The 15,206-nt window shown below is 42.9% G+C and overlaps 1 protein-coding gene across 3 annotated transcripts in view; it reads left to right on the top strand.

Annotated features, from left to right (window-relative positions):
* Cacna1e (calcium voltage-gated channel subunit alpha1 E) overlaps positions 1-15,206 on the top strand; it is a 325,607-nt gene that overhangs the window by 271,283 nt on the left and 39,118 nt on the right. For all 3 annotated transcript variants that reach the window (XM_004643428.3, XM_004643429.1, XM_004643427.1), the window contains 8 exons: positions 620-631; positions 2,517-2,613; positions 6,045-6,205; positions 6,684-6,821; positions 7,629-7,830; positions 8,915-9,079; positions 9,642-9,752; positions 14,988-15,071. In XM_004643428.3, the coding sequence (XP_004643485.1) occupies positions 620-631; positions 2,517-2,613; positions 6,045-6,205; positions 6,684-6,821; positions 7,629-7,830; positions 8,915-9,079; positions 9,642-9,752; positions 14,988-15,071 (970 nt within the window). The remainder of the gene's footprint in view (positions 1-619; positions 632-2,516; positions 2,614-6,044; positions 6,206-6,683; positions 6,822-7,628; positions 7,831-8,914; positions 9,080-9,641; positions 9,753-14,987; positions 15,072-15,206) is intronic.

The raw sequence follows: 15,206 nt of genomic DNA, 5'->3' as shown, positions 1-15,206 counted from the left end.
GTCATTTAACTTATCAAAGGGCAGATTTTTTTCTACAACCTTCATAGACAAATAGCTCCCGCTCATTGCCAAATGGTTTAGTGATATTGGTCATGCGAGCTTTGGAGAGACACCGGGGTAGTAAACACCTGCTGGTAGTCACTTGTTTCTCTTCAGACAAAACCCTGCTAGAGCGGAGCTACCCTCCTGTGACTTGAAATGCTTTTCCTAGAACAGGAATTATGCAGAGGTATAATTCCTCCAGCCTGGTTTCTTATATATCCACCAGAAACTGTGTTTTTGTCTGAAGACTATTCAGATAATGTAAAGTCTACATTTAGAAAATTTTAATTAAGCGAGGCTTGAGTGGGCAAAGTCCAAGACTTGGCATGCCACTGACCTAGTGGAAGTTTCACTAGTGCTTGCAAAAGATCTCTGTCCCTGAGGTTGGGGGTGGAGCTTGTGGAACAGGTGGTGCTTGGTCCTTTCTTCCAGAAATCCCATGGGCTCCACAAGTGCCAAGGCTGTGAGTAGGTTCTGTCATGATAGAGGTCTCTGTTCTCCTTGGAGTTTTCTAACAGTGTCTTTCTCTCCGTCCCCTACCCCTTTTGTTACTGCCTTCTGAATGGATCCTTCATAGAAACGCTTTGGGGTAAATACATTTGATTTTTGCTTAAGTAAAAGATGGGAGGGGTGGATTGGAGGAGGAAGAAACTATGGTTGGGAGGGGAGGATGTGACTCATTGAGAAATGAGGCCTGATTTCCACTGATAGCCAAAAGATTAAAGCCACCTTGAGAAATAATTATTCTTATTAGTATGGGTAGTATTTGACTTATATGTTGCCTCTTTTCGTTATGTAATAGTTTAGAAAATATACCAAAGGCTCTGGATGCAAAAATCTGTATCAATTTGATACTTTTGGATTATTTCTATTCAGATGTATAGATAAATAAAAAGGATTGTAGGTTATGGCCTGTGACCATTAAGATAGCTGTAAAATTACACTCTGGACAAAGTCAGCATGCCTGAGCTTGGGTTAAATGTCTCCCTGCCTTACCTTGTGTGAAGAACAAAGAAAATGCTCTCTTCCTATATGAGGGTATGTATCTCACAGCGAAATTCAGGCAGAATCCTGAATAGTAGTTTCATCATGATATTCTGGATCTTCTGTCCTCAAACTGTTGGTGTAGTAGTAACCTGGGATAACTTGAGAAAGAAACTAGAGCCCAAACCACACTAGTTAGGCTTGTTTTTTACCACCTGCAAATTTTACAAATTGCAGTTATCTGAACTGAATGTAAAGATCTCAGGGGATGTGCAGAGAGGAGAGAGATGCAATTTGATTTATTCATTTCATTCCTGGAAATAAAAGAACAACTGTATTTCTCTCAGCTGGAGCAAGCATTTCTAAAAGGCTGAATGAGGACAGTCATTAGCTACAGGGTAGAAGAAGGGCGGGCAGGGCCTGAGTGATGCTGTGAAGCTCACACTACGTGCAGAGTATCAGGGAAGGAACCACAGGAAGAGCCAGCCACCCGGAGATACTGGGGTGTGAGCCAAGGTCCTGGCAAGAAACTTCTCTGGACGGGGTGGGTGTCACATTTCCTGCCAACGCTCCTCACCTCTGCTTCCCACCCTGCTGCACTGTGCAGAGGTAAGGCACCCAGACTGAGTCAGATGCCTTGCTAAGGTTAGCCATGGATTCTCCTCCAAGTCAGTGATGGTCATTTGAGAGCCTGCTGCTGGAAAAACACCGGGCTAGGCACAGTGGCCCTCCACACTGATTGTGCTCCCTCTTTGACCTACCTTCTGTTTATTTGCCAGTGTGGTAATGAGCAGCATTAGGCTGGTAGCTAGGGAGAAAAATTATTAACATACGGAAAGGCATGCTTGTGTGCATGTGGAGGTGTATGTGTGCTTTTGTGCTCCTCATGGCCTCTGCACAGATGCTCCATAACTTGCAATAGGTTTTGGGCCCAGTAATCCATAAAAGTTGAAACTATGCCATTTGAGAATGCATTTAATACATCTACCTACCAAATATCAGAGCTCAGTGACAGAGTAGAGTACTGTTTACCCTCCTGATCTCGTGGCTGACTGAAACAGCCTCTGCCCAGTATGGGACGAGAGTGTTGTACTGCATGCTTCTGCCCTAGAAAAGGTCAAAATTTGAAGTACAGTTTCTACTGGGTGCTTATCACTGCCGTATCATCAAGTAGAAACATTGTAAGTTGAGCCAGAGTGAGTCAGGGACCATCTGTGCACACAGGTACACACTCAGGAGTATATGTGCATATTTGTGTGTGTGTGTGTGTGTGTGTGTGTGTGTGTGTACGCACTCTGGGAGGGGGTGACTGGAGAATATTCCTGTGGTGTTTTGCTGTTGAGTGTCCCTGAAGAAGTCTACACTGGCCCAATTTCTGGCCTTTTTTCCACATCTCTATCCTTTCACCTGTTTTAGTGATGCAGAAGTGTGACTGTTGCTTTGATTTCTCCCCCTGTTTAAAATGACTGCTGGCGGTGTCTCCCCTGCAGAACCAACAAGGGCCGCGACATCAAGACCATCAAATCTCTGCGGGTGCTCCGAGTTCTGAGGCCCCTGAAAACAATCAAGCGCTTGCCCAAGCTCAAGGTAATGCGTTCAGAGTTTTCTCTCTTCATATCCCTCCTCCATGGCTAAAGTGAATTGGAGAATTCACTCTGGAGATACTTAGTTTCCTTATACAGATACTGAGGTTCTTTTCATCTCCCTCAGCTGAGGTCTCAGTTTTGAAGGAAAATACCCAGCATCCCAAAAACTCAGTACAAGGGCTTTTGCCTCCTGATACCAGACCGGGGTAGTACCGTGTACTCTCTAGTGCCATGTCATCCAGAAAGAAGATCATGGGTGTTTGTCCTGGAGCTTATGAGCACACTAGAGTGGACCCAGAACACTAAGATGGAAGCCATGGGAACCCGTCACAGACTATGTGCTAGGGTCAGCTGTGTAACTTGGGATTTTTAAATTTATGAATCTGAAAAAGGAAGGGATCTGCTAGATCTAATCTCTCTACGTCAGTGACTTTTCTAAGGACACGGGGTCTATTTTTGGCTCAGGCAGCAGAGAAACAGGTCTGTGACTTACCCCAAATGAAGTTCTTCCTGTTGGCAGGACCTGATTCCTCCTTGCCCAGTACCCTGCTGGCTCAGGCTTCCAGGTGCCAGCTTCGCAAGGTCTTCCCCCTCTTAGGTTATGCTTTTCCACTTCTGTTTGCTAGTGTGTTGGACTCACATCCATCCTGCCTTCCCCCCTCCCTGCTGTGGGGGTCAATAGAAGCTGTGGCTACATAGAACAGACGTTCTGTCTGAATGGCTATGACTTCTCGGCTGCCAGTCCCTAGTCTCTCAGTCCTGCTGCTGCTGCTTCCAGGGCCATGTGACCAGGACAGCAAGCTGAAGCAATGGGGCTGAGCCCATCTTTGGGGGCTGCATCAGGGTGCTTCCTCAGCAGCAGATTTAATTACCTGCTTGTAAAGTCACAAAGAATAGTGCTGCACCTCACAGTGGGAGTTATAGGCACCTGCATCAGGATCAGGTAGATGCCCTTTCAAATGCAGGTTCCTGGGCCACTCAAGCACAATAAAACTAGACTGCCTGGGCGAGAGGTTTGGAAGCTACCTTATAAACCCAGCTTCTGTCACCATGGAAAGAGTCCTTGTTAGTGCCACGCTCAGCTCTGGATGTAGGAGCTTCATGGCCTGTGGCAAATTACTTATTCTTAGAGGTTTACCTTGAAAACTTCCTAACACACCTTTGTGGTGTGGACAGATGGACTGACTTGAGTGGCCTGTGCAAGAGAACCCGGCACTTCTTCTAGCATATGTGGGCCTGCTCTCTCCCATGCCTGCCACAGAGGACAGAATGCTTTAGGGAAGGGTCTACGGGGTGTTCAGGGTCTCCCTACTAAATTGGACTCGTAGTGATCCACCTGGTTACAGCCTTCCAAGAGCTGGGATTGTAGGCACATACCACCACACCCAGTCTCTTTTGCAGTCTTAGTGCGCCCTGGGCTCAGGGCCACCATAGCAGGCTTAGGGATTGAACCCCCGGCCCCTGTGCCTGCTTGCAGGTGCTTTAATCCACTGAGCTATTTGGTCAGCCCTTCCTTTCTGCTCTTGTTCTGCAAGGAGGAAGCAAAACAAACTAGACTTATCCAAGGCAGGGGACAGAAGAAAAGTCACTTCTGAAAGGCCCAAACTGGCTAAGACATGGCTTCCTCTCAGAACCAAGGCCCTAGTGCACTGTACGGACTCCGAGCAGCAAACACTTACGCTTCTGAAGAAGTGGCTTCCCTGCCTTCCCCCTGTCATGAGACCTCTCATTGTACAGCAGCTGGCCTGGCCTCTGCCTGGCAGTACTCTTTCTTTGTGCCCCTTTCCTGGGGCACCAGCCATGGGTGTCAGCTGCAGTGCAGGCGTCTGTGGATCTCAGGAGCCTGCAGGCAGCCTGATGAGATTAGTTAACAGGCTGGAGAAGGTGACCTCGGCCTTGGTTAATTCTATTAAATTAGAGAGTGCTGGTTCCTCTCTCCACAGTGTAACCTGAGGGAGATGTGGGTGGCTCTGATGATTCCACTCAGCTATGTGCCACTCACATTTCCTGCGGTGTTGGGCTAATTAAACCAGTGATGCTTCACCCAGTGCTGTGGAGAGGCAACTGCACAAATGTGGAGCCACCATGGGGCTAGACTCTCCCCCCAGTGAGCTCAACCTCAAAACCTAGAAAACAACCTAGAAATGGCTGGAAACGAGTCGCACCTCTGTGTACGTCCTTACATCTTAGGGCTTAGAATGAAGCTAGGTGGAGTCCCATCATCTTTTAATGGAAGTGTAAATGCCTGTTTCCATCCTTTCTCATCTCTGGATCGGGGCTGGTCTTGGCCCTTCTCACATTGTCTCTGTTATTTACATGCTAGCTTGCTTGCTTGCTTTATTTATTAACTGGGAAAAAAGTATGTATTTAGAATTAGCCAGCTGAACTCAGTTTAGATGATCCCAATTTTGCTGGCAACATCCAATGTATCATAATGGGATCCAGTCGAACATATGCCTTCTTCTCTCCATCAAGCCTGATTAGGGTTTTGACCTTGGCAACATCAATGTCATAGAGCTTCTTTACATCTTGTTTTATTGGCTTTGACATCCACAATGAACGTGAGTATGTTGTCCTCAATCTTTTTCATGGCTGACTCTGTGGTCAGGGGAACTTGATGATGGCATAGTAGTCAAGCTGGGTTCTCCTGGGGGCACTCTTCCTGGGGTATTTGGGCAACCTCTGGAACCACAGTGTCTTGGGATGGTGGAAAGTGGGTAACATTCGTATCTTCTTCTTTTTGTGGCTGTGGATGCCTTTCAGCTCGGCCTTCTTGGCCTTCAAAGCTTTTGCTTTGGCTTCAGCTTTGGGAGGGGCAGAGGCTTCCTTCTTTGCCTTCGGCACCATCTTGGTAAAAACTTCTTAAACTGAAGGACATTTACAAGCAGGATTAAATATAATCAGAACAAATGTATGGACATATGACAGAGCACCATTGAAATGCACAAAGATTGTAGTGTACTGGTCACTCCCTGATTCATTTAGGAAAGGTAAACAGCAAACACAATCAGCACAGTAATAAACATATGAATGTCAGCCAGTAGGGCAGGGACAAGCTGTTTAATGATAAAAATGGACTAGGTGATTGCAAATAGCCCCTGCAGCATTAAACTTCTGTGCTTCACACTGACTACACTACTAGGATCCCGCAAAGAATCCCCTCTATGGCTTTATGTCATCATGTTTAGGTTTACTGCTCTGGATTTCTTTTCAGTTAGAGTGTGCTTTCTTCCCAGGGGGAGGTCCTTACTGTCATGACCGGATTGGAAAGCACCTTAGTCCCATAGGTGTCACCCCCTCCTTAGTGGGGCAGCATGTCCTGCGGCACCTTCTCAGTGCTGCAGGGTGGTGGTGTGGCCCCACCTCAGCTCTGGGCAGGTGCAGACATTGTCACAGGTCTCACATGCCAGGGCCCTTTGCTGCTCTCCACAGGCTGTGTTCGACTGTGTGGTGACCTCCCTGAAGAATGTCTTCAACATTCTCATTGTCTACAAGCTCTTCATGTTCATCTTTGCAGTCATCGCAGTCCAGCTGTTCAAGGGGAAGTTCTTTTACTGCACAGACAGTTCCAAGGACACAGAGAAGGAGTGCATGTAAGTGCCACATGTGCCTCGTGCTCACTCCTGCTCACCATGTTCTGAGGAGCTTTTCTCCATGCTCCACAGATTCGCTGTCCCCTTTCCTTCTCTGGGCTGCTTTCTGTAGACACATAAAACAGGAACATCTTTTGTGTCAAATGTTATTGAAGATCTCTTATACTCAGTTTGTCATTTTACATTCTCATAAAAATCTGGGTTTCATTTGTATATCTCAGACATGAAAGCTCAGATTCAAAGTTTAAATTGCTCATGGTTACACATAACTAGTGAAAATGTGGGGATTTAATCCCACATCTACTGAACATAAATATGACTTGTATTCCATGGTTCCACCTGCTTTTAATGAAATCTTTCTTCCTTGCATTTTGTATGGTGCTCATTGTTACCCTACATTATTGAAATCTATGGAAATTTCTGGCTTTTCTCTGAGATGTAGTAAAGAGCCCCATTTTCCTTTTCACTCTGATTTTAGAGGCAACTATGTAGACCATGAGAAAAACAAGATGGAAGTGAAGGGCCGGGAATGGAAGCGCCATGAATTCCACTATGACAACATCATCTGGGCCCTGCTGACCCTCTTCACAGTTTCCACAGGGGAAGGATGGCCTCAGTGAGTGCTGGGTTGTGGTTGGTACACCTATCTGTGAGCTGGGGCAGGACTACATGGTACTTTGTGAAGCGGATCCAAGAGGAGCAAAGCTAACCACTGTTATTGTACTCAGGAGAGCAAGTGGTTATGAGTGGGTGAGACAGGCACAGAAGAGGCAGAGCACAAAGCTCAGGGGAAGATGCAGAGGGAGAAGACAAAGGGAACTATTTGAAACCTGACTGTTTTAGCCAATTATTGAGGAACTGAGTGGTGCCATCTGACCCCTGTAGAACAAAAGAATTTTCAGCAGCTCTCCATCTCCTGGGAGACTCCCTGGGGGCTACTGTAGTCAGATTTATGCTCCAACTTGGCCCTGTACCTAAGAGCCTGAGGATGAGTGATAAGTATGAGCTAGGAGAGCGCACAGGCACATCATATCTCTTATGGAGAAGACCCCGGAATGCAAGTTCTGTTCTGCCCATAACTAAAGGCTAATTCTGGAGAAACTTAGCAATGACTAAGGCAACACTTTATGGAGACAGCATACTCTAGTTGGTAGAAAAATCCTAAGTAGTGATTCAGGAGTCACTTGTTATTGAATATAATGACTTAAACCATGCAGTGTTATCACTCTGTTGCTTAGGATGTGAGCACAGCTAGAAACAGCAGTGGACTGAGGTGTTAGCAGGTCTTCACCAGCGTGGTTGTAGAGACCCCAAATTAAAGGAGGATCTATAAAGTTAAAGAGCCCTGCTCCAGGGCTGTAATAGGTGGCATGACTCCTAACACTGCCATCCACCATCTGTGTCCACATCATCTTGCCCACAGGGTTCTGCAGCACTCTGTAGATGTGACAGAAGAGGACCGAGGTCCAAGCCGCAGCAACCGCATGGAAATGTCCATCTTTTACGTGGTCTACTTCGTGGTCTTTCCCTTCTTCTTTGTCAACATCTTTGTGGCTCTCATCATCATCACCTTCCAGGAACAAGGAGACAAGATGATGGAGGAGTGCAGCCTAGAGAAGAATGAGGTACCAAAAGGTGGTCGTGACAGGGGTGCGGGCGCATCAGGAAGGAACCTGGAGCCTTGGGCCTGAGAAAGACTGTCTTTGTGAATTTACGATGCAGTTATAGAGACAAGATGGAAACAGTAGTACCATTAAGCGCATTTTCTGAGCACTCCCTCCACTTAAGGCCCAAATGTGAGTGGGGCACAGAGAACTAGCAGGTGGAACATGAGGTGTTTAGGGTGCAGTCTCTACCTTAAGTAGAACAATCTGGAAGGAATAGATGTGCACCTCAAAGATGACATTAAGACCTTTGCTTTTGACTTTGGCCTCCAGGACATACATACTTTCTCTAAAGGTAGGGACTATGTCTTATGGATGCTTTTCCAAAAAGAAGCATAGTTGTGGCAACTTGTAGGATTCCATAGTCAGTTTTGTGGATGAACAATAGAACTGAATGAGAAATGGTTAAGGATTAAATGACTACATAGACAGATACAGGTTGAGTATCTCTATTCCAAAAATCCAAAAAGGTCCCAAATTCAAAACTTTGAGCAACATGACATGCTACTAGTGGAAAATCCACAGCATGAAATTTTGTTTCATGCATTAAATTATTAAAAATGTTATATAAAATTATTTTTAGTCTATTTGTATTAGGCATACATAAAATATGAGTTTTGTTTTGACATGGGTCCCATTCCAAAATATCTTATGTTCATGCAGATATTAAAAAAACTGGAAAACAGTCTGAAATCTCAAATACTTGTAGTTCTATGCATTTCCAATAAAGGATTCCCAGCCTGTAGATCTGTTGTTCTGGCTAAGGGAATCAAGGAAGACTTCCTATCTAAGTGTCTTAGCTACAGGTTATGTGAAAAGGCTTTATTAATAGCCAGCAAGTCCTTACCCCACAAGACAGAAGACCTCCAGTTCTATGTACCCGTGTAGAGTGACATCTTGCCTGTAGTTTTGTCAGGTTCTGTGTTTGTGTAGCTCTACCCTGCTGTACCTTTGCCACCCTCACTCTCTAACCTGTGACAGAGTGCTCACCCTGTGCAAGGTGTAGGAGTCTGAGCCAGCACTAATAACGGTGGCTTCTCTGCAGCGGGCTTGCATCGACTTTGCCATCAGTGCCAAACCGCTCACCCGCTACATGCCACAGAACAGGCACACTTTCCAATACCGTGTGTGGCACTTCGTGGTATCTCCATCCTTTGAATACACCATCATGGCCATGATTGCCTTGAACACTGTGGTGCTGATGATGAAGGTAAGAGGAGGGTGTTCCCTCCTTGAGCGTCTTTGTGTGCTCAGGGACACTAGAAAAGCCTTCCAAAGTACCAGGTTGTTACCTCTCATTTCTCCATGGGACCCTGGGCCCCAGTGAACCAATCTGGTGAGGCATGCAGTAGCAGTCCAGGAGCTTCTGAAACCAAAGGTAGTGCTAAGAGTTAACTCCCACAAGGGTGGAAAGTGTCCCTCAGACAACAGGGGGTCTAAAGGAGCATCAGAGTTTGGGAGCATTTGATCTTATGTAATACTAAATAGTAAAGTACCCTCTGCAAAATGTTTCAGCCCTGCCCACCTCCATCTTAGGAGACTAGCAGTTTTTCTATTAAGTAGTCTAGGTGGGTAGGGCATGGTTCTGTGATTTGCTTTGTTTTGCCACATGGGATGTGTAATTTTCCACTCTAGCACTCAATATTCGTCCCCCTGTACCGCACACAAAGTAGCCCACAAGCTCACATTGAGAGCTTGCTATCCTTGGTGACATGTATTGCGTCCCTTACCATAAGGTGCTGTTTCTTTGTCTCTTTTCATCCACCTGGCAGTATTACTCTGCTCCCTGCACCTATGAGTTGGCCCTGAAGTACCTGAATATTGCCTTCACCATGGTGTTTTCTCTGGAATGTGTCCTGAAGATCATCGCTTTTGGCTTCTTGGTATGTCCCTGAATCTCTCCCAGCATTGGGCCTGTCTTCTCTTCTTTTGGGTGCATTCCCAACCTTTGTTGAAAGGTGGCATCTACTGCTGCTCCATAAATGGTTCACCCACCTGCCACATCACTGTGAGCTCATTTTGGCTGCTCAACAAACTGCCACGGAGATAGGAGAGCGTGTGAGGAGGATTGGAAAAAGGGCAAGGGAGCCAGCTCCCTGGTTGCATGTTCATCTAACTACCTTCTTGATTCGATCTTGTCTAATTCTGTCTGCAGCTAAGAGCTCGCCATCACTGTGTTTTATAGCAGCTACAGTTTATGTGGAAAGGACCAAAACAAAGTCTATGCTAAGAAACCCGTGTAAGAATTTCATGACTCAGATGAAAAACATCTGTCCCTCTAGCCTAAAATAATAGCGAATAATAGATTTTACCTATTAGTTTTGCTGCCATGAGAGGCATGAAGAATAAATTCTACCAATGAAAATAAATGTTTATTACCTATGCTTACAAATGTCAGTGACCTTTAAGGGTATGTGGGTGGGGGAAGGATTCTAGAATTGGGTTTGGGGGGATGGCAATAAGTTTTTCCAGCATGAGCTCTCCTTGTACTTTTCCTCAATTACTAATTATAATTGTTTGGTGAATTCTTGGCATCTCTGCTCAAAAGTGTTAAGAAAGCCTGGCCTACTGTTTCAGTGTCCTATTAAAAACCAGTCCCCTCTGTTTCCTCACCTTCCCTGCTTCAGGGTGTGCTGCAAGTTCGGTAGGATGCTGATAAGCCTGCTTGACAGCTGCTTCCCACCTATTTAGTTTGTGAGCTACCATTCCAAATTATATGATGTATGTCTTTCCCTGCAAGAAGAAAAACTTGTTTTTTGAACTTTTAAAAATAATTTTATTGAGAAACAAATAGCAATGAGACAGTTTCAAAACCGATTAGTAGAACATTTTCAATAATTAATACATTGCAGGTTGTTGTTTTCTTAGTGGTTATTCATAGTACAAAATGCAGACATGATATCCTGTCCACAAACACTATTGAAACAAATATTTCTATTTATTGAATTAAGAGAAAATAGCTGTATATCTATCCTAACTATTTTGAATATACAGATACAAAATGGTCCTTCATTTGTATCCCCTTTTTCTGTTTAATTTTGTCAGAGAAGGGTATTCCATCATCATCTAAATATTGTAGGTGTGTGAATTCAGCAAAAAATTCCAATATAGTCCAGTAGTCCATAAAGGTGGGTTTTCTGTAGGACTGGCAATGTCAGAAGTTGTTGACTTGAACCTTTTACAGCTCAGCATATTAATGTAGCTTTACTTTTTAATACTTCATTTTTATACCTTTCTGCTGAATAGTTAAGATGAAGATAAAGCAAGACTAATATAACAAGAATTGTAACTTTTCTATCTGCCAAAATCAGTCAGATCTCCTCAGAATTTACCCTGAAACCCTGTGCCACAGTTTGTAGATCCTTTGTCAGTGTCAGCCATGTGGATGAGTCATGTGACCATTGCTTGACCAATTTGCTCTCTTTGAAAGCCTTAGAGAATGTTTCCTCTTCATGTGACTCTCCTTAGGTACACTCTACATCATTGAACACTTTCCCCTGTGGCCCCATAATCTCCTTGATCAGAAAATTTGGGACACAACTGAGTTATAGAATGTTATAGTACAGGTTCTCTTATGTCCTGAGTCCTCACTGACCTTGAAAGGCTAGGGCCAAAATGTTGGCTGTCCTTGCAGCCCTTCTTTTTCTCTAATTTTTGGTCTGCAAACAGGTTGTTAACCCTCCAGAAAAGAAGCTTAGTATTATTACCCTACAACATAGGCAGTTGAGCTTAACCTCACTATCTGTCTGAATATCAAACATCTTAGGCATAACATGGAACAGGTATTTTCCATCAAGTATTGATATATTAAATGTTAAGTCTCTACAGAATATGAAGAAAAAATTAAAAAATATTTTAAAAATAGGAATAAACAATTTCATATTTTTACACAGAAATTTAGAAATCTAACCATATACAGCATTGTAGCAGGACAGTCCTATGACATTTTTTTTTCTTGTCTCTTGTTTTCATTTATTACCCTTTTCTTTAAACAAATATTTACTTGAGAGACAGTATAGCAGTAATTGATATGACATGATAAGCAGTACATATTTAGAGGACCAGAATGACAGGCATTTAAGTGTGACCCTTCTATTACACATTGCCATCTTCAGTGCAGTTGCTTAGCTCACAGATATCAGCATATATAGTTAGTCAGGGTGAGAATCCTACCAATTAACTGCTAGTTTCAATACTCTGCTAAATTCTTTTTTTTTTTTGGAACCGGAGATTGAACTCAGGCCTTTGTGCTTGCCAGGGAACCACTTATTCCACTGAACCATCTCCCCTGCCCCAAGTAGAAAAACTTTGTGGCTGATCTCAATAAATGTGTGTCTTCTAACAGATTTAAGACAGACTCAGGCCTGGGTTTGATCATTGTCAGTGTTGATTGTAGGAGTTGCTTTTGATCTCCTTCTGTTTCTTTGAAACACCATTAATTTGATTGTTCAGGGTGGAGAGTTGAAGGGAACCCTTTGCAAGGGACTGCATTGTAGTTTACTTGATTTCCTTTTGAGTGTTTTGAGACTTGGAAAAGCAAGGTAAAAAAGAAGCTGCCACCAACAAAGATGCTTTTATAAAACAACCCAGCCCTGAGAGGAGAGAATTGAAAAAGTGAGACACCAGAGCCACGACAGGGCAGTTTCTGTATGTATCTTGATGGCTTGCATGTAATATTGACGTTGTCTGTGACTTAGCCTCCAATTATGAGTCTAATTATTATGAAGGCTGAATACATACTTATAGGCTTAACCAATAGATTTGGCCCCAGACCTGCCTCCTTTCCACCCTTCACCCCAGGGTTTATTCGCAGTTTAGAGGCGTTCACACTACTAAAGCCATCACTAGTCTGCATACGTCTACACATGATACAGACTCTAGACTCCCAATATATGCTGTGTCTTTTCAATGACTCTGAAATTCACATGCCAGATATCATTATCATTATTGCCATTATTATAATTGTTTTTAAATGAGGCAATTGAGCATCAAAAAATTGTATAACTTTTTAAAGGTTACACAATGAAGGGCAGAATTGCAAAGCAAGGTGGTAATAAAAAGGGAAATGAACAAGAAGACAGAAAGAAGTAGTGTAAATCATATAGCCTATTATGTTTCAAATGCTTTCCATATTGACTTTATCTTCATGACTATTACAATAGATAGATATTATTATTTTCTTCTTTTATGGATGAGCTGTTGCTCAAAATGGATGAAAACTTTCCCCAAGGTTAGTAAAAGGCAGAGCCAGGGTTCAAATCCTGGTCTGTCTGACTTTAAAGTTCATAATAACCCCCTAGTCTATGCAGCACTTCCCCCATTGTCTGTCAGAGATAATTCTAAAATCCCCAGTGATGCCTGACATTGCAGATCCTATAGAACTCTTTGTGTATAGAGCCATCCATCACTAAATGAGTAAATTCTGAGAGACAAATTGTTAGGTATCTTGGCATCGTAAAAACATCAATGAGCATACATGTACAAACTAAAACTGCTGTAAATAGGAAAAGTAATTCTATGAGAAACAAAATGTCATTATGTGGTGCATGATGACTGTGGCTTTTCCTATTAATTTGAACATTTTCACCCCAAAGAAGCACTTTAGCATTTCTTTTGGCATATCTAAATTGCCAGTGCCAATACTCTTCAGTTTGGGGCATTATTAAATAAAATAAAGATTACTAAACTCAATCACCATGGTGCCACAATTGAGCTCATACCTAGGACCAAAAATATTTGATGAATGGGGGATAGCATATACAGTATGGATACATGGGTCAAATGAGAAATGCTTTAGGTCCTGGATAAGATGTGAAATTTTGTCATGTTACTCAGAAGTCTAAGTAATTTAGAACTTGCAAATTATTTATTACTGAGCTTTTCCATGTAATATTTTTGAATTGCAAGAAACTGAAATTATGGGAAATTTAGTCACATTTAAGAGGGGATGGTACTGTTCCTCACTATGCCATCTTATATCTCAATATGCTATCCTGTAAAGCATCCTCAACTGGAACTCAGCGCTTCAGGTCCTTTGCTAACTAGACCTGTGAGCCAAGAAGGAGGATGTTTACCTCTGATTGGTGACTAGGAGAGTCCTGATAACACGGGAATTTCCTCTACCACCAATAAACTCAGTACCGTTTTGCAAAGTGAACTTCCTGGTGAAGCAGCATGCATCAGTTTCTGTGCATGCTCTGGAGGTGTATATGGCTTTGGAATTAGAATTCACTGAGCCTCACCCTTCTCATACAGAAAATGAAGAAATAGACCTAAGTGTCCTGTTTTAAGGAACCAGATCCGAGGTCTATGTTCCCATGAGCCTAAGAGATGGCCACATAGTCTACCCTGATTAAGTGGGGAGTTATCTGCATGGTGGATTTCCAGGTCCTTGGTCTCTCCTTATTCTCCTTCATCCTGCTTACTTCATTACGGCTTCCTTGTTTTTATCTAGTCTTGCTTTCAAAAGCTGTAACAGCAGGAAGAGAAGAAAATGAAGTCTGTTCATCACTTTTTGATTTGAAAAGGCTTATAGAGTTAGGGAAGACTTGTGGCATGTCTGTGACCTTTAGACACTTGTAATTTGTGTGAATATCTATATCTATCTATCTATATATATATATATATTTTTTTTTTGCTGAAAATTAGAGCTATAGTTTTATAGGGTCCCTTGGTGCAGTATGCATAATTTAAAAGTGGTGTAATGGTCATATTGATTTCATAGGTGGATACTTATCCCCAAACTCACCAAGATGTAGATATTAAACATCTACACCTTTTTATTTATGAATAGTACCTCAGTAAAAAATATTTCTAAAAAATAAACTTTTATAAAACTTCTTATATGAGCTCTCACTGACAGTTTCAAAAACAAAATGTTCAAATAGTGATGGAACCACTTTCTAAATGAGAAATTCCCAAATTAGTAAAGGAGAAATAGAAATTCTGGTTGGAAATAGGAAACTAAAGCCAAAGTTAGAATGAATTTGTGCATGAATTGACAAGTTTTAATTCCAAGTGACGAAGTTACGTAATGAAAGATGTCTTTTCTTTTCTTCCCTTGCATTCTTTTTTCTCCTCCTTTTTCTCACGCTCCTACAACTGAACGCACTTGGCAGAACTATTTCCGAGATACCTGGAATGTCTTTGACTTCATCACCGTGATTGGCAGCGTCACAGAAATTATCCTCACAGACAGCAAGGTGAATGTCTTTAACCTTGGCTTTGGAGTAAGCATTTTTAAAAAGTCCTCTGTCCAGTAGGATTGCTTTTACCTCACCAAACCAAATATGTCCCCCTCCAAGCACTGAGAGTTCATTTCCTCACTCCCAAGAGTT

Source organism: Octodon degus, unplaced genomic scaffold (assembly GCF_000260255.1).
Source record: "Octodon degus isolate 3935 unplaced genomic scaffold, OctDeg1.0 scaffold00176, whole genome shotgun sequence".
Lineage (NCBI taxonomy): Eukaryota > Metazoa > Chordata > Mammalia > Rodentia > Octodontidae > Octodon > Octodon degus.
Note: the sequence above shows the minus strand (reverse complement) of the source record. Positions and strands in the feature narration are given on the sequence as shown.